Below are 26,770 nucleotides of genomic sequence, written 5' to 3' on the forward strand. Positions count from 1 at the left end.
AATCTGAGGCAGAATAAGACTGTGTTGGGTTTCCCAGGAGTCTGTGTGTTTCTGGCCGGACTGCTGGCGGGAGAGAAAGAGCTTTTGATGATCCTGTGATGGCTGCGTATTATATTACTGCCAAACCTGAAAGATTCAGCCAAGGACATTTCGCCTTTGCAAAACACTTCAAGCTGTAGAAATCTTTTTGATGGATTGTGTAAACATCGCTGATAGCCTAATAGAACATTTACAAAACCCAGTGCATGAGCTGAAGAGAATAATAAAATGTGCACTTAATTTGAAAATGGAAGATTTTGCGTGATTTTAATTTTTTTTTTTTTTTCAAGAGAGTTTTTGAAGTGTTATTTTAGAATTATTATAGTTATAGCTATAACACATGCTAAAACTCAAAACAAAAAACTTTTTTTTTTTACTTGGAAAAAAAAAATGTTTTCTAAAATGTAATACTTTTTATTTCAGCTTATTGACAAGGCCAAATTTGTATTTTGTGTAAGTTGACGTGAACCATATTTACAAAAACTACTAGAAATTAGAAAAACTGAACAAAATGACAACAAAATTAACTACAGAGAATACAAAAATAAAATTCAAAATAGTAATAAAAATTTCTAATTGCATCTTAATGATACTTAAGTATTCATTCATATTTTGAATTAGCTTTTACGTGTATTTTTGTAGATTTTGTATAATAATAATAATAATAATAATAATAATAATAAGTTGTTTTTCAATAGTTCTGTTTAGCTTTAATTTGTACATTAGTGTTCATATTTTTAGTACTTCAAATTAAACTTATTTAATCCTAATATTTTTGTTTTATTTAATTTTAATTTTAATTGTAGAATGCATTTTTAATAGTTTAGTTCTTGAAGGCAGAAAGGTTTAATAAGCAGGAAAGAGTGGGCGGTTTGACTAAAATCATATTTCATGGTGTAATTTTATGCAACAGTCATGGTATAAATCATTTTATAGTTATTTTGGCAGGAAATGCCATTAAAATAGCTTGTATTACATAACCACTTGGAATAGCCGGTTTCTTTAATGATTAAACACTTCACGTATGCTGGAAAAGAAAATTAAATTCTTCACATTTGCTGGTGATTCATCTCATTTGAGTTCGGTTTTGTATCTCGAACTTAAAGATGACAAACCAAAAGATTATTATTCAGAACTACTATAATATTATGTAAGATTTTATATATGATTACAGAATCTATAACACACATGCTGGTTGCATTCAATTTAAAAGCTGTATAATATTGGTTTTTGTTGCTTATTTTGTAAATAAAATCTAACCATGTCAATTGAATTGGTAAGTATATATACTTATACTTAATTTATTCAAATTAAGTATATTCTTTTCATGTGGCAAACACATATTAAAAGTTTAAAATAACCATGATCATGCTTTGCAATTGGTAGTTATTTTGAAGATCTCCAAGAACAAATACAGCAGAAAAAGAGTCCTGTTTGATCGCATAATCAACTGAATAATGATTTTATTGTGCTTGGCAGCAGCACAACAACAGATGGACATACTGAGAGCCAAATGCTGCCATACTCAATCAGAGCGTCTCTTTATAGTTCACGACTGCACTTAGCATCATGAGAAGATGCTGTTAAAGACAGGCTAACCTTCAAACACAAGCACTTCTGATCTGTCCTCTGCTCTGTTGCATGAAAATACCAGACAATATTGATCAAAAATGTTTATAATGGACTTTTAACTAATAAACACACTTCATATATTGTAAAATCTGTCATTAGCATCAGACTATTGAAATCAGTAGAGTAATTGTTGCACACATTAAACTGTCAAGCATCTGTCACTCTACTGAACGTTTTCTATTGATTTGACTCTGTGGTTCTGAGCCTCTCTTCTAAACTGCTCTAATTATTTCCCCACAGGTATCTTTTTGCCTTGCAGATCAAGCATGACCTGGCCTGTGGACGTTTGACCTGCAATGAAAGCAGCGCCGCCCTGCTGGTGTCTCATATAGGGCAATGTGAGATATTCAAGACCATTTCAGACATTCTAACCCACTCTGCAATGGGTTAGATTTGATTATGATCCTTAATGAAATAATATGCATGCTTCAAATTGTGCAAGTAAATTATAAAGCTGGATTTTTAACTAAAAATAGATATTTTGGGTAAGAAATAATTGCATAATGCATTGCATAATCATTTGTTCAATTCTGTGATAGATGCATTGAAGTTCCATTGTTAATTTCATTGCACTTTCATCGGTTTGATGATTTTGGCACAATTCATACAGCCTAACAGTCGAAAACATTCACACACACTAGGGAGTTGAAAATAGGTCAATAATTTTTTTTTTTTAGGACAATAAAGATACTGAACAAACAGAATTATGATTTGTGTAAAATCTCCATCACAAAAGCAGTGTTTTTTTTTTTTAAGTATATTAATCTTGTAGACTAGTCAGAATTCCTGAAGGATTATTTGAATGACCACGCCGTCATCGAGATGGATTGGATTATACTTCATGTTGTCGCTCATGCATTCAGATCATGTCAAACACACTTCGCTTTCACATCACTACATCACAGACCGGTTAGTTGCTATGGAAACCGCTGCTGAGGACTAGGGTAGCATCAGTAATAGAATCAAGAGACTGACCAGTGCTACAAACCAAAGGGTTTTTACATTTTTAAAGCTATTATAACAGCAGCAAATCTATAAAAAATTAATTAATAAAATAATTTAATATTTTTAAATAACATTTATGAATGAATTTAATCTAATTTTGTTTCACTTTTTGACTGTATTTAAACATTAACTGTGTTAAATATACTGACACTGACTTTAATGATGTATAAACTATGGTAGCATAATTATATATTATATTATATTATATTATATTATATTATATTATATTATATTATATTATATTATATTATATTATATTATATTATATTATATTATATTATATTATATTATATTATATTATATTATATTATATTTAAACTTTTTGTAGGCCAAATATACATTTGTTGCAAGGTAAGGTAAAAGTAGAAAATAATATAGTTCAAAATTTTACGATTTGTAAACTCCAATGATCTTAATTAGCAATACATTTTAGATATCACACACACACACACACACACCAGCATCACACACATATACATTAAGTTAAGTTACTACTGCATACTATTATATTGATATAAAAAAATATAATTGATATAAAATTTCTATGGTTGCAGCTGAGATTGGAGACTTTGATGAGGTGCAGTGCAAACAACATCTGCTTAACAACAAGTACATTCCCGAGCAGGACACACTGATGGACAAGATCATTGAATACCATCGGAAACACGTGTGAGTGTAACGTCATGACTCAAAGTCAAGTCAAGCTTATTTGGTTTAAAGGATGCTTGGATTTATATGCAATAGCGTCCAGCTGAAAGCAAACATAATGTCAGATGTTTCTGAGCATTAAATGATCAGTGTGCAGTTTACTGACAAATGAAGGAGCTTCTTATTTAGCAAATGTCCTTCTTTTTAGAGCTTTGCTAATTAAACATACTGTTCAGGGAATTGGTCACCATGTACAATTTGTAGATTGCTTTGACATTTAAAGTTCAGACCATTTTTAATTTAGAAAGTGCCAGTGATATTTATCAGTGAACAGATTTCATCAGCAGATATGAACAATTATAAAAGTTCAGAACCTGTACACTGATTCTGACATGTCTTAAGCTTAAGTTATTACTTACAATCTTAATCTTACAAACTTGAAGAGATTCTTCACACAAACAGATGTGTCTTAATTTTGTATAATTTAACCCTTCCACAGCGGGCAAACACCGGCTGAATCGGACTACCAGCTTTTGGAGATCGCAAGAAGACTTGAGATGTACGGAGTGCGTCTTTACCCCGCAAAAGATCGCGAGGGTACGAAGCTCAGCCTGGCCGTGGCCCATTCTGGTGTGCTAGTCTTTCAGGTAAGTTACAAGTGTTTTTCTAAAGAAAGAAGGGTATTATTGTGTCTACATGAAGTTTATCCTAGAGAAAAGCTTTCTTGTTCTTAAATGGAATATGTTGTGGTTTTTATGTTCCTAAATTGTCCCTAAATGCACTTTTATGCTTGACTTATAAAGGGACACACCAAAATAAATGCTTTCAACTGGTCTAAAGTCCGCAAGCTGAGCTTCAAAAGGAAGCGCTTTCTCATAAAACTACGACCTGACTTAAATGTAAGTTCTCCCTTGATTGTTTTATAACAATATCCGAATGTCTCCATGTGCCCTGTATTTTAGAGAGCATTAAAAAGACAAAAAATGTTTTGTTTCTGCTCTCGTAGCAAAGTAACTGTCAGGATACTCTGGAGTTTATGATGGGAAGCAGGGACTGCTGCAAGGTGTTTTGGAAGATTTGTGTGGAGTATCATGCCTTTTTCCGCCTGTTCGAAGAACCCAAACCCAAGCCCAAACCCGTTTTGTTCACCAGGGGTTCTTCTTTTAGGTTCAGGTAATAACGTGCCCTTAAAGTTGTCTTAAATTAACTTAAATGGTGTCGCCACCATCACCAGAAAATAAATGTACCACTAATTGAGGCGTTATACCCCGGTAACTTCTTTCTCTAGCTCAGCATGTATTCTGCATTCATTTATTTGTTAAATAAAAAAAGTGGAAGTAGGTCTCAGTTCTTGCCAGATGGTTAATATTTTGATGTACATGTTTTCTGCTTCTCTCTTTGTTTCTGAATCGCTCTGTCATCTCTCATGTTTTGCCTCATTAGTGGCCGCACACAAAGGCAGGTGATTGATTATGTAAAGGACTCTGAATTTAAAAAGGTTCCTTTTGAAAGGTGAGTTTTCTCTGTTGACCTTTGTCTAAATGTCACTACCTTTCTGCTTCATTTAATTTCCCTCCAAAACATCTATTTCCTGAGAACCTTTATTGAGATAAGACAAATTTGGCATTCATAAACGCCACCTCTCATGTACATGCCACTTCATGACCAAATTACATTCAGATATGACTTAACCATATTCCATTCCAAACTCTGTTGAGCATTTTCACCAGGTCTATGCTATATGTGTCATATGCTGCATCCCTTAAAAATCACCTATCAATGACCTAGAAACATTCCAGAAGTCCATAGAAATGTTTTTAAGCAATAGATGAAAAACAACTGCTGTCTATTGGTATCATTCTAGTCAACTAGCAGCTGTCAAGGCCTTTTCATTATCATGCAGTAATCCAGTCAGCCAACATCCATAAAGCAGCGGAGTGGAAATATATCCAATTTTGAACCAAGTGAATAGATCCCCTTGGAAAAACTCCCTGCTAATCATTTCCAATCCTCCATCCTCAGAAAACACAGTAAAATCCAGTCTAACAGCGGCCTTTCTCCATTCCCACCCAGGCTGTGTGTCGAGGGTCAAGGAGAGGTGAGTGTAATCTATCTTGGTGTACTGAATAAACACAGCAGGAATGCATTAAAATATCCCATATTATGCAAGCTCATAAGTCAACATTATAATCGGCAGAATAACAAATTTTTCACCATAGTATAATAACTTGCTCCAACTCTGGTAACTTCCATTCATGGGTCCGCTTCCATTCTGGAATAGAACTCCCAAGAGGCTTGCAACTACATTTTCTTGTTGACTTTAAAGTGCCAGTGTTAAGATTAGTCAGTTTATGCCTCTCATCCTCTTCTTTCCCAAATCTCTTGCATTCTACATGTTGCAGAGGAATGCCAGTGCTTCAGGACACCAGGCTGACTCACCTGTTAGGCGCACCCAAGTGACTGTTGAAAACCCAGCTCTCCAGCATTACACTGGGAGCCTAACTTCACAGACCAATGGATGCCGAAACGGGACCCACGACGAGGCGGATGCTCTTTTAAAGCCATCCCCATCCAAGCAGCAGGCCGAGCATCTGAGCACAGGTCTAGCATCGCATGCTGCCAAGGGTAGCAGCTCCTCGATACCTTACATCGACTGCAGTGACATAGATAGTGAATATGATGTGGTCAAATGCCGCGTCACTAGGTCTCACTCCCACACACATGACAATGATGAGGTTGAGCCAAACGGCCGTAGAGTGGGCAAGAGTAATGGTTATGGCAATGGTCAGCACAATGGACAAGCAGCAAGCAAGTCTAGATTCTGTGAGTCTCCTTTGAACAGCCATCACTTGGGTCAGAGTTCAGACACCGTCAAAGGTAGTCAGTTGTCTAATGGGTCATTTTGTGGTAACGGATCACCACGTGCTCTACCCCTGAGTAGTACCTTGGTGGATGAATTGTTTCAAGGTATGGACAGACGTGGTCTGGTGTTCCCTTCAGGTCATCTAGTTGGTTCCCGGAGTGCAAACTGCAGTCCAGTGATGAGCAGTTTTCACAAAACCAACTCTCTGAACCATCCAGAGCAGATCGGCTATAGCAGTTGTCGCCGTTGGGATGACGGTAGTCATTACCTTACCAATGGCCAATCTGGGAGTGAGCCTCAACATTATGGGAGCTACTCCCCAATTGTTAATCGATCCCCACACTTGCAGAGACTCCAAAACGGCATGCGCAACCGTTCCGACACTGATCCCATGATTTTGAGCCAGTTAAGTTCAACCCCGGCCCATAAACCTCGATCAGTTGTCTCGAGGGCTGAACGTATGGCTGCCCTTGAGCGCCATGTGGCTGCAAATGGGCTTGGAGCATCTAGCCAAGCTCGATCCAGCAATGTCCAGAGACTCCATGGAAGCCGACTGAGTGCTAATGACCATAGTAGCCCAGTCCACATGATTGATGGTTCCACTAGTAGTGGAACGGAGTCTAGTGATACCGAGTCAGATGCAGGCAGCAACTCTTACAGTCATCCCCTAGTCTTAGGAAACCCTGGGGCAGCCAATTCCTCCCCTATGCCCCGAAGCAAGTTTTCATTTGGCAGTCTCCAGCTGGAGGATGAGGGACAAGGGGGAGACAATGACTACAGTTGTCCCATCAATGAAGATAATGGGGCGAAATTCTTCAACTGCTAGAGAAGATTAAGTGTGCCTGGTAATTTGTTGACTGTATATCCATTTTGCAACTTGGAGGCCCAGTCAAGGTACTTAAAGGTGTGTTGTGTAGTTTCTGTGCTGTTAGTGACACCAAACGGACATGGTATGGCCTGGCATAACATTAACCAATTGTGCTTTGAGGCACGATTAGCTGCAGATATAGGCAGTGTTTGGTAGCACTAGTTGAGCAAGGATTACAAGATTAGCAATGGTGGTATTTTCGCAATGTTTGGAAGGTTTAGGAAGAAGACTGTTCTGCCTGAAAGAAATATTTTAATACTTCAAATATAGGTACAATCCATATCTATTACTCTTAGAAGATTAACCTAAGACTGATGAATAGTTGAAGGTCCTTCTGAAAAAGTGCCATGTCTATAAATGTGGAGACTGAAATCTTTTTTACAATTGCTAAATAAGGTTACCCATATTACTGTTAACCAGTTGACTACTCGTATTGCCAAAAGTTTGAAAGATTTCTTTGTCATTTGTGTAGAAACAAAGGATTACAAAAAAATACAGAAAGATCTATGCCTTTACTGTTAATCATAGCTTAAGGAAGCTAATGTTTTTGTGCACTAGCAATATTGCTAAAATAGTGGTGATATGACAACAAATGTCCAAGATATGAAAGTTTTGAGAATGTCACTCCTGTGTGGCATTGAAGATTTGCCACCTAGGCAAGCTAGTTCTTCAAGATTCTGATGGATAACTTTTCTATAAACTAAGGTTGTATTGTCGTAAAAGCATATCAGACTTGTTGGATGTGTGGTAAATTAGATAAATTAAGAGATTGTGTAGACATAACTTGAGATAAGCAACAGTTAATGGTTTAACTTTTTATCATGTGCATCAATGATTTTCACCCAACCATGATGGCTTCATACTAGCTTTATTGTATTTTTTTTCAAACTGGTTGAAGTTCCAAGTTCTGGAACTTTTGTTTCTACTTGGGGTGCGCCATGATCTTGTGGCATTGTCATGTTTGTTTGCCCATTTCTCAGCATGCATCACTCCTGTAATATACAACATTATAAAGATTGCATTTTATTTTGTTTTGCTTCGCTGCTTAATTTCTTTTTTTCCTAAACAAACCGCTGTATCTCTGGCTCACCTCATCAATGTCATCTGTTTGTGGTGCATTTGCAATGCTTGATGTACACATGATTTGTAAGTATATTAACCTGTGCTCAGGTTGCATTGCTTTTAAGAGCTCTCCTGCCCAATTTCAGCACTGTTCTAGCAGCATGTATCTCTGGAATGCTTCACCTTGTCTTTTTTCCCTTTCTCTTGGAAGCATGTCAAACTGTGCTTGTCTCAGCATTTTGCTGCTGTCCTTTTTCGTATGTGTAAAATACTTTGCATTGACAAGGGACCATTAAAATGCAGTGGTCTTTTGAAGTGGAGATGGATGTGGGTGAGAATTGGACCGACTGTGAGTAAGGAACTTTTGAGGCTAAGCATGTAAAGTCTAAAAAGATTAGGAAGGTTTTCAAGAGCTGTCCTGAAACGTATTTGCGTTCAGTCTGACCTTTTATCCAGAAGTTCTTGCACTCTTGTTTTTTTTTCATGTATTTTATTGGGTTCTGATGCATTTGCAATATAATTTAAAAAAAACATTATTTTATTTTCCAAAATCCAACTTTTCAGTTCTTTTGAGAAATAGGTTTTATTTTTGCATGGCAATCTTATGTCAGTGAAAGGTTTTGGAAAGTGTTGGCAAAGCCATTCGCAAGACCACTGCAGTTTTTGGGTCCGTTACTCAAAATTTGGCAACATTTATTGGAAAGCGTCAGTTCATGCCACTGTTGATATGAATGTATATAATCCTCACCCACCCGTCGATCTATATTTTATCATTGCTAGTGACCAAAGTAGTTCCTAACTTTTTGTAAATTACACTAAAATGTGGTTTTACCTGTAGGTTTTATTATCACAAGAATACTGTAGCAGTGTTGAATGATTCACTCTTTTGCAACCTGTGATTTTCTTTTTTTTTTCAGTATGAAATGTACTTTGCCGAGGTACACGAAATGTTCCAGATTTATTTGTGTAATATAATGTAACTGTACTTTCTTAAAATACTCATAATTAACACTGGCAAATATGCAAAAGGATTAACCAATAAGTTTGTGTTTCGGACCATCTGACGTACACTGTACTAGACTAAATAACCAGATAAGCAATGGAAAGGTCACATACGTTTTGTTTAGTTTTTTAACTCTTCCTCTCTGTTGCAACCCTGTAGCATTTATAAATGGACTTTCCGAAGTCTCAAGGTTGTTAATTTTCTCCATGCCTGTTCGCAGGTTCTGTACGATTGATGTCTGTTGTTGTTGTTTTTTACTACTCCAAGCCCTTTTCAGTACTCTTTTTCATTCTGGAACACTTTAACATTGTAAATTAATGTGTATTAGTAGCAATAAAACATGGTACTTGTGAAGCGGGACTCCAGACGTTTACTCCGATGCCCGTAGATGTTAGCGCCTTGTTTCGTGGTAGAGTAGCCGTAGTCATTTAGTTGTTTGTCTTGCATGTTTGCATGTGTGCGTGATGAGGCCTTTATCACCAGATTTGCGGCTCGTCCAACGTCCTCAATAATGGCTGTGCTGTGGACACTTGGTGCATTTGAAATGTCTTGGTTCGCATGTCGCATCCCATTCGTGCCAAGGCATGGGACACAAAAGTGTTGTCGGGCAAGTATGTGAATGTACTTGTGTAGTGAATGTGTAGTGGTCTGAAGATTTCCCCATCATCCAGGGAATGTGTTATGTATCCCGGCAGTGTCCTCAGGGGGAAATCCCAGACTGGGATGGTGTGACTCACTCATGTCTGGATCCCGATGTAGTGCTGTCATCCGTAGTCCATTTCCAAACACAATGTGTGTTGTGCAGCTTTACCCCTTGGCGATTTTGAATCTTTACTAGTAGTATTAAGGATAAAAATGTCAAAACTACCCTGCAGAAAAGACCTGCTGAGATTGGCATGGATTTGCATGGTAGGTCTTACTGATGAGCCATGCAGTGTTTTTTTAATTTTTTATTATTATTTATGGTAAAGCTGTTGACCAAGGCTTCTTGCTAGTGGCGATTTCTGGACATGATACCATCTAAAAATCTTGCTGGTCATTAGCTGCTTTTTTCAGTTGGGTAGTTTGACTAAATGTAAATTTTGAACCCTCGTACTTGATTGTATTTAGCAAGTGTAGTAGGTCTCACTAGTCCATTGATGTATGATAACCCAATCCACATTACTTCAAGGCTTTAACATGACATGCCTGTTCTCCTTTAGGTCCAGTTTCCAGGAGCCCTCAGCACAGTGAGTCTCCGTCTGCAGGCCAGGTGATGGTGAATGGCCAGAAACAGAGTCTCAGTCTGGGCCAAAGTCCAGAAGGACGACAGCCTTCGCCTCTCACCAGCCCCTTACTGACGGACGCCGGCTTCGTCCGCACAGACGACGAGGACGAGGTTCGGAGGAAGGTTTGTCTTTTAGTGAGGGAACAATGTTCAAGATTAGCAGCAGTGGCATTGGTGGGTCAATCTGGTTGTTTCCTGCTTTATTATTTTGTTAAAGTCAAATTGTTGACTTGTTGTAAGAATGTTATTTTGAACCTCATTAGTCACCGATCAAATATAAAACATCTAGAAAACGTTGTTTAGGTTTTTTTCAAATAGTTCACCCAGAAATTAATATTTTATGTTCCCAAACTGTTTTCTGTTTCTTGAACTGTTTCTTTCTTCTCTTGAGCACAAACAGCTGACATTAGCCATTGACCTCCATAGTATGAAAAATAAATATGAAATTCAATGGCTGCCGTCAACATTTTTGGGTGAACTTTTCCTTTAATGCTGATATTTAGAGAGAAGGGTTTAGTTTAAAATCATAAATGTGAAAGAGCTTACATATAGTATTTATTTATAATAACTTATTTGATTTTTTTTTTTATTTAAATGAATAATATTATTTTATTATACAGTCTATAAACAAAAATCTGTATTTTTGTTTACATAAATGTTTTTTGTTTATTAGAATATATTACAAAAAATTAATTGTTACATTTTATCATAGTATATAATTTTTATTAGGACTGTCAAATGATTAATTGCACCCCAAATAAATTTGTGGGTTTACATATATATGTATGTGTACTGTGTATATTTAATATGAATATATAAATACGCGCACATGCATGTATATATTTAAGAAAAATGGGCGCTCTATGCTGCTCCGTGCTCCTGTAGCCTACACTGAGCAGCATAGAGCGCCCCCTTGCGGCTGGAGACGGTAATGTTTTCTCTTGGTTCTTCGTTCTAAATAAATGCGACTTATAGTCCAGTGCGACTTTAGTTTTTTTCCTTATCATGACATATTTTTGGACTGATGCGACTTATAGTCTGAAAAATACGATATATATTAGCAGTTACTACACAGAGCCGTAGTCTACCGACAACTAACACAAAATCGTTTTTGCCTAATATAGCCCTAATATATATATATATATATATATATATATATATATATATATATATATATATATATATATATATATATATATATATATACAACCCGAATTCCGGAAAAGTTGGGACGTTTTTTAAATTTTAATAAAATGAAAACTAAAGGAATTTCAAATCACATGAGCCAATATTTTATTCACAATAGAACATAGATAACGTAGCAAATGTTTAAACTGAGAAATTTTACACTTTTATCCACTTAATTAGCTCATTTAAAATTTAATGCCTGCTACAGGTCTCAAAAAAGTTGGCACGGGGGCAACAAATGGCTAAAAAAGCAAGCAGTTTTGAAAAGATTCAGCTGGGAGAACATCTAGTGATTAATTAAGTTAATTGATATCAGGTCTGTAACATGATTAGCTATAAAAGCTTTGTCTTAGAGAAGCAGAGTCTCTCAGAAGTAAAGATGGGCAGAGGCTCTCCAATCTGTGAAAGACTGCGTAAAAAAATTGTGGAAAACTTTAAAAACAATGTTCTTCAACGTCAAATTGCAAAGGCTTTGCAAATCTCATCATCTACAGTGCATAACATCATCAAAAGATTCAGAGAAACTGGAGAAATCTCTGTGCGTAAGGGACAAGGCCGGAGAACTTTATTGGATGCCCGTGGTCTTCGGGCTCTCAGACGACACTGCATCACTCATCGGCATGATTGTGTCAATGACATTACTAAATGAGCCCAGGAATACTTTCAGAAACCACTGTCGGTAAACACAATCTGCCGTGCCATCAGCAGATGCCAACTAAAGCTCTATCATGCAAAAAGGAAGCCATATGTGAACATGGTCCAGAAGCGCCGTCGTGTCCTGGGGGCCAAGGCTCAATTAAAATGGACTATTTCAAAGTGGAATAGTGTTTTATGGTCAGACGAGTCCAAATTTGACATTCTTGTTGGAAATCATGGACGCCGTGTCCTCCGGGCTAAAGAGGAGGGAGACCTTCCAGCATGTTACCAGCGTTCAGTTCAAAAGCCAGCATCTCTGATGGTATGGGGGTGCATAAGTGCATACGGTATGGGCAGCTTGCATGTTTTGGAAGGCTCTGTGAATGCTGAAAGGTATATAAAGGTTTTAGAGCAACATATGCTTCCCTCCAAACAACGTCTATTTCAGGGAAGGCCTTGTTTATTTCAGCAGGACAATGCAAAACCACATACTGCAGCTATAACAACAGCATGGCTTCGTCGTAGAAGAGTCCGGGTGCTAACCTGGCCTGCCTGCAGTCCAGATCTTTCACCTATAGAGAACATTTGGCGCATCATTAAACGAAAAATACGTCAAAGACGACCACGAACTCTTCAGCAGCTGGAAATCTATATAAGGCAAGAATGGGACCAAATTCCAACAGCAAAACTCCAGCAACTCATAGCCTCAATGCCCAGACGTCTTCAAACTGTTTTGAAAAGAAAAGGAGATGCTACACCATGGTAAACATGCCCCGTCCCAACTATTTTGAGACCTGTAGCAGAAATCAAAATTGAAATGAGCTCATTTTGTGCATAAAATTGTAAACTTTCTCAGTTTAAACATTTGCTATGTTATCTATGTTCTATTGTGAATAAAATATTGGCTCATGTGATTTGAAAGTCTTTTAGTTTTCATTTTATTAAAATTTAAAAAACGTCCCAACTTTTCCGGAATTCGGGTTGTATATATACACACATGTAAATGTCTTTTTTAAATATACTGTGTATATATATATATACATATATACACACACACACAAGTGTAAATATCTTTAAATATACTGTGTGTGTATATACATATATACATATGTATATGTATATATATATGTATGTATATGTATATATATAAAATAAATAAACACAGTACACATGTAAAAGACAACTTTTATTTTGTGGTTAATCATTTGACAGCACTAGTATATATTTATATTATATAATTTATATATAAATATTTTACTTAAACAGCGATTCTTAAATATATCACGATTAATAATTTGAAAGTCCTGTTTTTTACATTTATTTTATGTTTTATCGTAAATATTTTTAATTCATACTATTTAGCCTCTGCTGACGTGGCGATGAATAAATAAACAAATAAATACTTCCATTGTCACATGCACAAAATTGCTGAAATTAAATAAATTGCTTTATTGAAAAATCTTTTAGAATAACCGAATTTTAAGTAATTAATATGCCTGACCAATTTAATGCTTATAGGTAGGTCTTTCGTTGCTGAAAAATACAAAAGGTTTTGTTAATTTCTCAATTGTTGGCTTAGGTTACATTCGGAGCCTGTAATTGTTTTGGTCAGCCAATTCAGCCTCTTTATTTGTAGCTCAAGAACACCACAGTCGTCTCCTCAGCAGTAGATTTCAAGGACCCTCTGCTAATTTTCCTCTTTAAATTACATTATGCTTGAATTGAAGGGGCTCTAGAAAAATTAAGGTTATGGTGAGAAGTGGAAGGGCTGTATTAAAAGAGTTTTATCATCAGAAGTGCCACTGTGTTTTGGTCAAGTGTCTCTGTGGACGTCTCAGAATAGGAGACCTAGATAAACTCAACCCAAATTCCAGTCTATTTAGGGCAGATTATGTAGCGGCGGAGTGAAGCGGCTCAGTGAACAATGAGAGTTTTACTTCACTGAGACGCTGTTGTGTAGGTGTGAGGATCATGTTTGGTTTTGTCATAGATGTTCAGCCAAAAATTTCATAAAATTTTTTTATATAAATGTAATTGATTTTAAATGCATCTCTAAAAGTATAGAAATATCTCCTGTTATTTGTTTGTGAATTTATTTAATTGTGTCCATTTAGTTATGAGCAAGTTTTTGTTTATATAATATATATATATATGTGTGTGTGTGTGTGTGTGTGTGTGTACTGTGTATATTTATTATGTATATACAGTACAGACCAAAAGTTTGGAAACATTACTATTTTTAATGTTTTTGAAAGAAGTTTCTTCTGCTCATCAAGCCTGCATTTATTTGATCAAAAATACAGAAAAAAACAGTAATATTGTGATATATTATTACAATTTAAAATAATTGTTTTTAAATGTATTATACTTTAAATGATCATTTATTTCTGTGATGCAAAGCTGAATTTTTAGGATCATTATCACATGATCCTTTAGAAATCATTCTAATATGATGATTCATTATCAAAGTTGGAAACAGTTCTGCTGCTTAATATTTTTTCAGAACATGTGATACTTTTTTAGGATACTTTGATGAATACAAAGTAAAAAAAAAAAAGAAGCTATGTTTTTCAAATATAAATATTTTGTAATAACAATATACACTACTGGTCAGTAATTTGGGGTCAGTAATATTTTTTCTTTCTTTTTTTTTTTTTTTAAATAAAATCAATTCTTTTTTTCAGCAAGGATGTGTTAAATTGATAAAGTGATAGTAAAGAAAATATATTATTAGAATATATATTATTAGAATTTTTTTTTTTAATGCAGTTGTTTTTAACCTTTTATTCATCAAATATATTAGATGGCAGGACTGTTTCAAACACTCATAATAAAACAGAATATCAGAATGATTTCTAAATGATCATGTGATAGACTGGATGTTACATGTGACACTGAAGGCTGGAGTAATGATGCTGGAAATCCAGCTTTGCATCACAGGAATAAATTATTTTTTTAAAGTATATTCAAATAGAAAACTATTATTTTAAGTTGTAATAATATATCACAATATTACATTTTTTTCTGTATTTTTGATCAAATAAATGCAGGCTTGATGAGCAGAAGAAACTTCTTTCAAAAACATTAAAAATAGTAATGTTTCCAAACTTTTGGTCTGCACTGTATAAAGACACACACAGTATGTATTTTAAAAGTATTAACGTGTATATATTTATATTTATATTCATATAATTTATATTTTAATTTAATACATTTACATATTTTTTTAACTAATATATACATGGATGTGTATTCATATACATAATAAATATACACAGTACACATACATTATGTACACAAAAACTTTTATTTTGGAAGTGACTTATCATTGCCCAACACCATTTAATTTTTCAATTTCTTTAATAATATTTTTATTTTTCCTTTCTTCCACTCACAGAGGTTCCCGACTGATAAAGGGTACTTCATCGCCAAAGAGCTCATGACCACAGAGAGGACGTATCTGAAGGATCTGCAGGTCATCACCGTGGTAAGACTCTAAATACTCAATCAGTCTCACATAGCCATTGAGTTTTCAGTCTTGCTATGGTGACCCTCCAAACACTTGCTATGCATTTGCTAAAGCATTGTGAGTTTTGCTGGGCAGTTGCTAATTTTTTTTTACATTTGCTTGTGCATTTATAAGCTGTTGTTAATTTGTTTTTAGTATCTGCTAGGGTGTTACTATGTGTTTTTTTATGGTAGCTAGGTGGTTGCTAATGGTTTGTGGTTGTTGTAAGGGCATCGTTAGGTTGTTGCAAAGATGTTTGGGTGTGAGTAGAATTGATAGATGGTTGCTAAGGAGTTTCTTAATGGTTTCTAAGGTTCTAATGTGTTACAGGATAATATTTGACTGCTAGAGTGGTCTAAATAGCTACTAAGAAGTTGCTAATGTTGTTGTTAGGTTGTTGCAGAGATGTTTGGGTGTTGGGTCGAGTGTTTCTAGGATGATCTGGGGGTTACTATGGCTTTTCTAGGATTACTATGCGGTTACTAGAGTATTTAACCATTTTGAGTGTTGCTAAGGTTTTCTAGTTGTTGCTAGGGTGTTAATAAGCTGTTCTGCGGGTGTTTTGGGTAGTTTTTAGAGCATTGGTAGACAGTCGATATAGGGGTGTTAATAGTTGCTAAGGTTTTCTAGCAGAATGTTTGGACGTTGCTAAGGTGTTATGGGTAGTTTCTAGGATGTTGCTAGGCAGTTGCTAATGTTTTCTGGTGGTTGTCAGGGCATTGTAAATCTGCTGCATAGATGTTGCTAGATTGTTGCTATGGTGATTTAGGTGATTGCTGTGGCTTTCTAGATGGTTGCTAAAGTGTTTGTCAAGGTGTTGCAACCAAAACCATAACTTGTTGTAATCTGGTTGCTAAGGTTTTTGTTTAGTTGCTCTGGTGTAATAAGCAGTTCCTATGTTGTTCTGAACAGTTGCGTTACTTATTTGTATTTATTTTTTGGTTTGTTGGTTTCTAGGGTATTAAACAGTTCATAGGGTGTTCTGGATTGTTGCTTGGTAGTTTCCTGCAATTCTTCATGTAGTTAAATCCTTAAATATTGGATTGTTTTTTGACCGAAATGTTATTGTCTGCTATGAAGTCACTTTTTGAACATTTTGATGTATGTATCTATTTTCTGGAAGTTAAGGAGAAACATGAGGTGTAGTTGTTGTTGCTTCGCTGCTTGCCTCCTCCTTTCTGAGCGTCTGCTTCGTAATGCATCTCTTTGATGTCATACCAGGTAGTGGAAAGAAGCAACAGGGCAACATGTTTACATGTCTCATAAATATTTCCTTTTGGCTTCAAGATCTGAAGCTGCTGTTTGGATCCCAGACTGCCACACCTGCCTGACTGCTCGCGTTATTACAGCTGCATCTGTTCAACCGTTTAAACACCATAGAGATCTCCTCACAACCCTCTGCACTGCTAGTGAGTGAGGCACAATTAAGCCCAAAGTATAGTTTTACGCGATGTGAGGGTCTTGCGTACATAATGCGTCACACAGATTTCATCACCAGAAAATTACGCACGGACTGCACATGCACCTGAATTTTTCAGGTGAATAAACACCTGATTTTTATGTGTAAAGCTGCTCACTTTGTATACATAGGTTGCACATGAGCATTGTATTTGTTTTGCACTAATCTGTTTGTCCACAAGGTGGCAGCACTGGCATGGGCCATTGTTTCACAGTAGAAAACAAAACTGAAGACAGAACAACAACAACAAAATACTAGAGTCTGCCACATGAGATAACAGCGAATTTAGTTTAAAACAGTAAGAAAACATTTTTATCGGTCAACTTCTGGAAAAAGAATAGCGCACATACTGGACAAAGATAGGGCTCTCTAGAGCTCTCTGGTTGCTAGGTGGTTGTTAGGGTTATTTTGATGGTTGCTGATGTGTTAATAAGCAGTTTCTAAGGCATTCTGATGAATTGTTAACAAGTTGCCAGGTGGTTGCCATGTCGTTTGTTAGGGTATTTGGTTGGTTTCTAGGTGGTTGTTAGGGTTTTTGGATGGTTGCTAGGCTGTTAATATGCAGTTCCTAGGGTGTTCGGGTTATTTGTTAACAAGGTGGCAAGTGGTTGTTAGAATTTTTGGTTGGTTGCTAGGAGGTTGTTATAGTTTTTTTTATGGTTGCTAGGTTGTTAGGCTTTTGAATGGTTGCTAAGTTTTTTGGATGGTTGCTAGGGTGTTCTGCATAATTGGCAACATGTTGTTAGATATATATCACATAAAATATTTTTTTTATAAGGGCGCACAGTGTAAAATCACAGGGGATGTTTTGTTGAATCCAGAACATGAGAATGAAGAGACAAAGAGTCTTTATTCATGGTTTCTTCTGTCATCACGTCACACAGTCTGTTTGAGATAGTCATCTCACTGCTGATCTCTTCATGTTTGGATCTGTATAAAGAATTCCAATGGTTTTGCAGTGTGGGATTTTATGTTTGATGTGATGATGGAAAACGATTGATGTGTTCTTCTATTTTCTGTAGACACTTTAAAGGCTCACATCATGGAAAACTGATTTTTGAAGTTTGATGAGCTAGATGTATTCAAAGCTTCCTCTACAACTCATCCAGAGCATGTGAATGCTATGAAAATGTGATTTGTTTCTCTTTTTTCTCTGTATGTTTTCAGTCCTTTCAGAAGTCCGTAGGGAAGGACGAAGCCATGCCGGACTCCTTGAGGAACCTCATATTTGCCAATTTTGAGCCAGTGTATAAATTCCACGAGACGTTCCTGAATGACTTGGAGCAGCGTCTGGCTCAGTGGTTTGTATATGAGATAAATATGTTTATTATGTTGGAATGTGTACAAACTGCTCCAGCCGTAACAGACACACGTCTCGATCTGTCATTCAGGATTTTAATATGCCGTTTGATGCCTTTTCATTTGCTAGTCAAATAACAATTGCATTGCATCAGATCTAGTTAGCTGTAGCATGACATGAAATTAACCTCACATGACTGACATAACTGTCGTTACATAAAAGTACATCCGTCAAGAACATGCCCAGGCCATATTTATCGCCAAATCAAAGAAATAAATAGGAAAATATATTTTACATGCAGAAAATATGTTGTGACATTATTTTTGTGAAAGATAAAACACATTTCTGCTGTATTTTGGTCCTAAAAACAGTCTTTGTTCATAATACTGCATGGTTTGGTGCTGGTTTTCTGTTGTTCGCCTTCAGGGTAAAGAACTAGTTTAACAAGCATAACTAGCAAGTCTTCTTTAGTTGAAAAGCTTGTCAATTTATGTTTTGCCAGAGAGCGTATTTAATTTGAAATAAATAAATAAATAAATAAATAAATAGTAAGAATTAAATTTTTTTTGATCATTTTATCAATCAAAAAAAATACATATTGCTTTAAATATTTGACATTTTACATATTCTAGATATTTTCTAGAAATTTGGATTTATGTAAGACTTCTAATTATTGTTTTATATATAATACTATATTTTATATAAATTATCTCTATCTATCCATACATCAATTTTCTTTATTTCCATATTACCAAATTAATATGTGCCATAAGACACAGCTCATATTTCTTTAGAGCACAGTGTTGCTCAGAACAGAGCTGCAGTATCAGACTCTACACATGTTCTCCACTCCAGCAGTATAATGTGTTCAGACAGTAACTGATGGAGCTCTGCCGGCTCAGATGTTCTCCTGCGCGGCTGTAATGTTTAATGCTGCTCTGTGGGGAGTGGGTTGGACCTGTGTTATAGGACAGGATGATAAATGGAGGTTTTAGTGTGCGGTGGCTCTAAGTAAAGAGTGGGGAACGGCTCAACAGCGTGACAGATGATGCTTCATTGATGTTCAGGAGCTCAGGAAGTCTGTGTGCATTGATGTACAACAGAGACATCTGCTGAACGACATGAGAACTTCAGTTCACCCAAAATTGAAACTTTAATTTACTCTTATGAAGTTCAAACATGTATGACGGAGATTCTCCTGTCAAACAAAAATGGAGATGTTTAGCAGGTTCCAAAAAAAAAACAAATGTAATATATATTTATTAAATTACTGAATATATTAATTTAATGATTGTGTTTGTTGTTCCCAGGGAAGGTAGATCTAATGCACACATCAAAGGAGACTACCAGCGCATTGGAGACATCATGCTGAAGAATATCCAGGGTTTGAAGGTCAGAACATCTACATCTTTCTTTGATCCTCTTTGATTTTTTTGTAAAATACTTTTTTTTTTGTTTCTGTAATACATAAAATAGGAATAAGTGGGACTTTTATATTGGATATGAAATGGGACAAAAATTGTTATCCAAATGTTTGAAACCAAAAAACAAAAACAAAACAGCAATAATAATTATTAGTATTTATTTTAGTTTCATATTTGTTTGAGATAATGTAATACTAACCTGAAAATAAACCACATAAACACAATAAACATGTAGGATGCCAATGGTGTGAAAGAATTTAAAAGATTACTATGGTTATGGCTATGGTATTATCATAGTATGTGACCAAAAAAACTGTACCACTGGTCTTTATGATTACTGTTCATATAATGTTTTCAAAGAAAAGTGTTCAGTGTTGGGGAAAGTTACTTTTAAAAGTAATGCATTACAATAATGAGTTACTCCCTAAAAAATCGAATTGCATTACTATGTTACATTTGATGGAAATTCGTACATTTACATTACATTTAGAATAAGTCATTTAGCAGATGCTTTTATCCAAAAGCGACTTACAAATGAGCACAATGGAAGCAATCAAAATCAACAAAAGAGCAATGACAAGTCTCAGTTAGCTTAATGCAGAACACGTTTATAATAAAATAAAAGAAAACGGATAGAATAAAAAAGAATACAGCAAGCTAGTGCTAGAGATCTTATTTGCTTTTGTTAATTTGCATAATAAATAAAAAAAACAAATTGATAGAAAACAAAAAAGATTAAAGTTTTATATATATATATACACATGTATGTATAAGGATGGAATGGTCAAATAAAGATGGAAGAGATGCATTTTTAGCCGATTCTTGAAGATGGCTAAGGACTCAGCTGCTGGGATTGAGTTGGGGAGGTCATACCACCAGAGGGAACATTTAATTTAAAAATCTGTGAAAGTGACGTTCACTTGCAGAACGCAAGCTTCTAGAGGGCACATTAAGTCTGAACAAACATTAATGCCTTGAATTGAATGCGAGCAGCTATTGCTAGCCAGAGGAAATTGATGAACTGAGGTGTGAGGTGCATTCTTTTTAGTCTTGCTCCCGCATTCTGGATTAATTGTAAAGGTTCGATAGAACTGGCTGGAAGACCTGCCAAGAGAGCATTGCAATAGTCCAGCCTGGACAGAACAAGAGCTTGAACAAGGAGTTGTTTCATGTTCCGAAAGAAAGGGCCTGATCTTCTTGATGTTGTATAAAGCAAATCTGCAGGACCAGACGGTTTTAGCTGTAGAGAAAGTCATCTCATAATCACTCATAACTCCAAGGTTTCTTGCTCTTATTGAAGGAGTTATGGTTGATGTGCCTTACTGGATGGTGAAATTGTGATTAAACGATGGGTTTGCCAGAATCACAAGCAGTTCTGTCTGGTTGAGTTGAAGGTGATGGTCCTTCATCCAGCAAGAAATGTCTGTTAGACAAGCTGAGATGCAAGCAGCTACCGTTGGATCATAAGGATGGAATGAGAGGTAGAGTTGAGTGTCATCAGCATAGCAGTGATAAGAAAAGCCATGTTTCTGAATGACAGAACCTAATGATGCAAAGTAGAAAGTAGACAGAGAAGAGAAGTGGTCCAAGAACTGAGCCCTGAGGCACCCCAGTAGTTAGATGTTGTGACTTGGACACCTCACCTCTCCAAAGATTATAGGACCTATCTGAGAGGTAAGACTCAAACCACTGGAGTGTGGTTCCAAGGAGGCCCTTTGCCAATAGGGTTGATAGGAGGATCTGGTGGTTAACAGCGGACAAATCCAGCAAGATAAGTTTTGAAGATTTGGATCCCACTCTCGCCAGTCTTAGGGCTTCAACTGTAGTCTAGAACGACAGTATCCATCGTATTTACACATTGCACTCAATGCCTCTGCACTTGATTCTTCTCAACCTGGGAACAGAAGAGTTACTGCCATTTTACTTATTTAAAAAAGTATCTCAGATATTTTACTGTAAATTAAAAAGTAATACATTACTAGTAACTTGAAAAAAGTAATCTGATTACACAACTCAAGTTACTTGTAATGCATTACCTCTACAGTATTATCAAAATACAATTTTTTTTACACTTGTATAATGGAAATACTATTTTATTCTTAGAGTATCATTATATCATTATATACACTAACACAGTGTTGTGTTTTTAGCCATGGTGTGATGGTCATACCATACCATGGTATTATTACAGATTGCTCATCTGTGTGACTGGTTTTGTTTCCTCAGCTGCTCACGGCTCATCTTCAGAAGCATTCGGAGGCACTGCTGGAGCTGGAGCGGACTTGTCGCTCGTCCCGGAGGCTGGAGGGTCTTTGTCGAGACTTCGAGCTGCAGAAGGTGTGTTACCTGCCGCTCAACATCTTCTTCCTGCGGCCGCTGCATCGCCTCATGCACTACAAGCAGATCCTGGAGCGCCTGTGCAAACACTATCCACCAACACACGATGACTTCAGGGACTCCCGAGGTACACCATCCCACGCCCGCTTTAGCCTTCGCTCTCAGTTTCTGACTCAGAATTAACTATTACAATAGTAATTATATTTAACGTGTAACAAGGACAACTTAAAGGTGTTTAGGACACCTTAAGGCCACCTAAAAGCAACTATTGAGGTGGGATATGGGAAGTTGTGGCCTAGTGGTTAGAGAGTTTGACTCCTAACCCTGGGGTTGTGGGTTCGAATCTTGGGCCGGTAATACCACACCTTAGGTGCCCTTGAGCAAGGCACCGAACCCCCAACTGCTCCCCGGGCGCCGCAGCACAAAAATGGCTGCCCACTGCTCCAGGTGTGTGTGTGTGTGTGTGTGTGTGTTCACTGCTGTGTGTTTGCACTTTGGATGGGTTGAATGCAGAGCACGAATTCTGAGTATGGGTCATCATACTTGGCTGAATGTCACTTCACTTCATATGTGTTAGGTTAGGGACAGGTTTGGTGGTATGGGTAGATTTAAAGGTGGGTTAAGGTGTAAGAGATCGGTCAACAGTGTAATTCTGAAGGTATTACTGATGTAAGTACATGCAAGTACTTCAAAAATATTAGTGCAACGTATTTACACAATAAGCGCATTGTATCAAATGAATAATTTCAATGTAAGTACATAGTAGGACACTTAATATATAGTAGGAGCAACAATATTTGTTTTTTGTTTTGTTTTATTTAGCTTTGCTTTTTTGTGTTTTGTTTATTGTTCTGTTCTGTTTTGCTTTAATGTGTTTTGCTTTGTTCTTTTCTGTTTTGCTTTGATTTGCTTCGTTTTCTGTTCTGTGTTGCTTTAATTTGTTTTGCTTGGCTTTGATTTGCTTTGTTCTTTTCTTTTCTGTTTTGCTTTGCTTTGCTTTGTGTTTTGTTCTGTTTTGTCCATTGACACACAACGACTTCAGGTACCCTTTAGCCTTCGCTCTCAGTTTCTACATCTTCTCAAGATGCTTTTGGTCTGTTCCAGCTGCGCTTGCGGATATTTCTGAGATGGTTGTGCAGCTTCACGGCACCCTCATCAAGATGGAGAACTTCCAGAAGCTTCTCGAGCTCAAGAAAGACCTCACTGGCGTTGACGATCTCGCCATTCCTGGACGGGTCAGTTCTGATGGGCTTGAAATCAGAAAGGAGAACGAGTTGGTTAGAAATGTTCTGGTGTGACCTGGTTGTGTCTGTTTTGGCAGGAGTTTATCAGACTTGGTTGTCTCAGCAAACTCTCTGGAAAAGGTCTACAGCAGAGAATGTTTTTCTTGGTAAGAGCCGCTTACTCTCTTATACTAGTTATGTAGTGCTAGACATCTGTTATAGCCAGATGGTTTGTTAGAATTAGGATCTATTCAGACTTACAGCATCCTTTATCAAAAGTACTATATTGGTTTGATTGCTGTATGATTAGTAAAAAATAACTTTAGTGTTACCAATTTTTTATATTTTATTTATGTTGTATTTGATCATTTATTATGTTGAATTTATTCATAAAAAGATCTCTATTATTGTTCATTTATTATTATTTTTGATAATTTATTTTGTTTTGCTTTGTTTATTTTATTTGTTTTACCTTATTGATGTTTTATTTGATCTTTTTTTGTATTTTATGTTTTGTTTTATTTTGTTACATTTTCAACGTATTAAATATTTTGTTTGACTTTTTTAATTCTGTGATTGTTTTGTTTTGTTATTTATAAATGTATTATTTCAGTTCTATTTAACTTTTTAAAATAGTTTTGTTGTTTTCTTTTGTTTCATTTTAAATGCATTATTTGTATATTATTAATATTATTTTATTTTTACTTTAATGCTAAATTTTATTTTTGTCTATTTTATTATTTTGAATTGTTTTTTTTTATTACCACAGTACGATTTTGATTCAGTACTATTGACAAAAACGTACCATGATATTACCATGTTTTTGGACCCCTGCTATAGTAATACTATGGTATTTTTTGAAGTGCCTTGGAGTACCAGTTTAGGAGAATCATCTTTCTTGACAGTTTTAAGAAAGATAAAACAATGAACACTAATGTATTCCTTTCTCCTCTTGAATTTGTTTGCAGTTCAATGATGTTGTGATGTACACGAGTCGAGGGATGACGGCCTCCAATCAGTTCAAAGTGAACGGCCAGCTTCCTCTGTACGGCATGACGGTGGGTAATATTTGATTCATTTCTGACCATTCAGATCAGTTCTGTATGTTATATAACGCCCTTCACTAACTGTATCATTCAGTACAGCAGCAGTGCCTGTGTTTTGGCCGCGTTACTAATTGCACATTCACACAAACAGGAGCTGCATCGTTCTGCAGGCCACAGCCAAATTGCATATTGCATGTAAATGCAATTATCCAGAAAAAAGCAAGCATTCAGATGCTAAATTGCAATCTTGATGTGGTTTAAATTGAAAATTAACGAACGCCTTTGTTCAGACCTCAGTGCAGGAGAATCGAGGGACAAAATAACAATTTACTTCTTGTGGCTTTGAGGTGAAATGTGAGTGTTGGTAAGCGATGGGTTAATGTGTCGTGTGTGTGTAGATTCGTGAGAGCGAGGATGAGTGGGGCGTCCCGCATTCCTTCACTCTGTTTGGACAGAGACAGTCTATCGTCGTGGCCGCAAGGTAATTAACATGCTCACTAATTAACCTGCTCAGGGTTTAACTGGTTAATTATTATTTATTAGTGCTGTCCTCTTTCCTTGTTGTTTTCTCGTGAAACTAGTTTCTTTCTGAGGAAATCGGTTCATATCAAAGACATGTTCAGTGTGCAAATGAAAAATGAGCTATATCCTGACGGAGCAGTTAGCTTACGTACTTGATTATATAAATTAGTGAATTTGCAGTTCTGAGTAAATCAAGTTCGGTATCAGTAGATTTTAAAGAGTTATGAAGTTGTTCTGTGATCAAATGCAGTGTATTGCAATATTAGATAAAAGCTGTTTCTAATGCATTCACTGAAAAGGGGTGGTAAAATGAATCTAAAGTCGTGGTGAAATCCTAGTATCGCTGTATTCAGTGTTTTGATTGACAGTAGCTGTGTTACTAGCGTCCTCTCAATCCCTCCGCAGCTCAGCGTCTGAGATGGAGAAGTGGGTGGAGGACATGAAGATGGCCATTGAACTGGCGGACACATGCAACGGCTCCTCGGCTGAGATCCTGTCCAGCAGTTTCACTGACAGCAGTGAGTTTTCTCATTAACTGCATGTTAGCTACTGCTAGAGCTGACACACAGAGCATCGTGATGTAGAAATAATGTGTGTGTTTGCACTGGATCTCAGCATCATGTTTCACAGGTTTCCAGTCCTGCAGTCCTCCAGCTGATGCTCTGATACTCACATGCTCTTTTTCTTCTGCTTGATTCACAGCAGCTAAATCTCTCCTGCTTTTCTTTCATCATATTGTTCCTGTCGTCTAGACGTGGAGTTTGATGTCATTGTTTGCTCTCTGTTCTGTATCCTGAGCTGATGCATGAACTCGTATCCAGTTTCAAAGTGTTGACAGTTTTTGTTTGCTGTCTTGGTCTCACATGAAATCTTTAAAGGATAATGTCTACCTGCATTAAATTGTTTGTTGTCATTGACTATGTATTTTTTTTTTTTTTACATTTATTTAATATAATATATTAATAACATATATTATATTATTAATTTTACATTGTATATAAAATGTTTTTTTTACATTTATGGAGTATATAATATAATTTAATAAAATGTAATATATTAATAATATATAATATAACATTTAGTATACTAAAATATAATATATAATTATTTTAAATCATGACATTTACTTTTTATGTGTGTATATATATATATATATATATATATATATAATATATATATATATATATATATATATATATATATATATATATATATATATATATATATCATTATTAAATGAAAATATATATTTATAATTATTTTTGAACAAATTCTTTGATTTTATAAATTTTACATTATAATAAAATTTATTATAATATATTATTAATATATATTATAATATTTAATATACTAAAATATAATATATAATAATTTTACTTATGTCTAACTACTTTTTTCTTTCTATATTTGTTGATTTTTATTTAATAAATGTTATTAAATCATGAAATTAATTTTTCATCATTATATATATTTATATATATATATATATATATATATATATATATATATATATATATATATATATATATATATAATATTTATAAATATTTTATGAACAAATTTATAATTTTTAATTAATTTTCTATATTTTCATTTTACTTATATATATGTGTCCAAAACAATAACATTATAAGTGTCATGCTACTGTAGTTTGTATAATGGTACTAAAACATGGTATAAACAAAGTAATGAAACATTTATTAATTTTTTTAGACATGGTACTACCATTAGTTGTACCAT

The 26,770-nt window shown here is 35.5% G+C and overlaps 1 protein-coding gene across 1 annotated transcript in view; it reads left to right on the forward strand.

Annotated features, from left to right (window-relative positions):
* Positions 1 to 26,770, forward strand: part of LOC132143365 (FERM, ARHGEF and pleckstrin domain-containing protein 1-like) — a 77,741-nt gene that overhangs the window by 40,070 nt on the left and 10,901 nt on the right. Inside the window, exons 6-23 of the mRNA XM_059553521.1 lie at positions 1,912 to 2,009; positions 3,231 to 3,345; positions 3,824 to 3,971; positions 4,128 to 4,223; positions 4,331 to 4,497; positions 4,768 to 4,836; positions 5,347 to 5,422; positions 5,727 to 5,949; positions 10,323 to 10,510; positions 15,609 to 15,698; positions 18,346 to 18,479; positions 19,789 to 19,870; positions 22,129 to 22,366; positions 23,344 to 23,474; positions 23,561 to 23,629; positions 24,431 to 24,520; positions 24,907 to 24,989; positions 25,436 to 25,548. Coding sequence (XP_059409504.1) covers positions 1,912 to 2,009; positions 3,231 to 3,345; positions 3,824 to 3,971; positions 4,128 to 4,223; positions 4,331 to 4,497; positions 4,768 to 4,836; positions 5,347 to 5,422; positions 5,727 to 5,949; positions 10,323 to 10,510; positions 15,609 to 15,698; positions 18,346 to 18,479; positions 19,789 to 19,870; positions 22,129 to 22,366; positions 23,344 to 23,474; positions 23,561 to 23,629; positions 24,431 to 24,520; positions 24,907 to 24,989; positions 25,436 to 25,548 — 2,210 coding nt within the window. The remainder of the gene's footprint in view (positions 1 to 1,911; positions 2,010 to 3,230; positions 3,346 to 3,823; positions 3,972 to 4,127; positions 4,224 to 4,330; positions 4,498 to 4,767; positions 4,837 to 5,346; positions 5,423 to 5,726; positions 5,950 to 10,322; positions 10,511 to 15,608; positions 15,699 to 18,345; positions 18,480 to 19,788; positions 19,871 to 22,128; positions 22,367 to 23,343; positions 23,475 to 23,560; positions 23,630 to 24,430; positions 24,521 to 24,906; positions 24,990 to 25,435; positions 25,549 to 26,770) is intronic.

Source organism: Carassius carassius, chromosome 7, assembly GCF_963082965.1.
Source record: "Carassius carassius chromosome 7, fCarCar2.1, whole genome shotgun sequence".
NCBI classification, from domain to species: domain Eukaryota; kingdom Metazoa; phylum Chordata; class Actinopteri; order Cypriniformes; family Cyprinidae; genus Carassius; species Carassius carassius.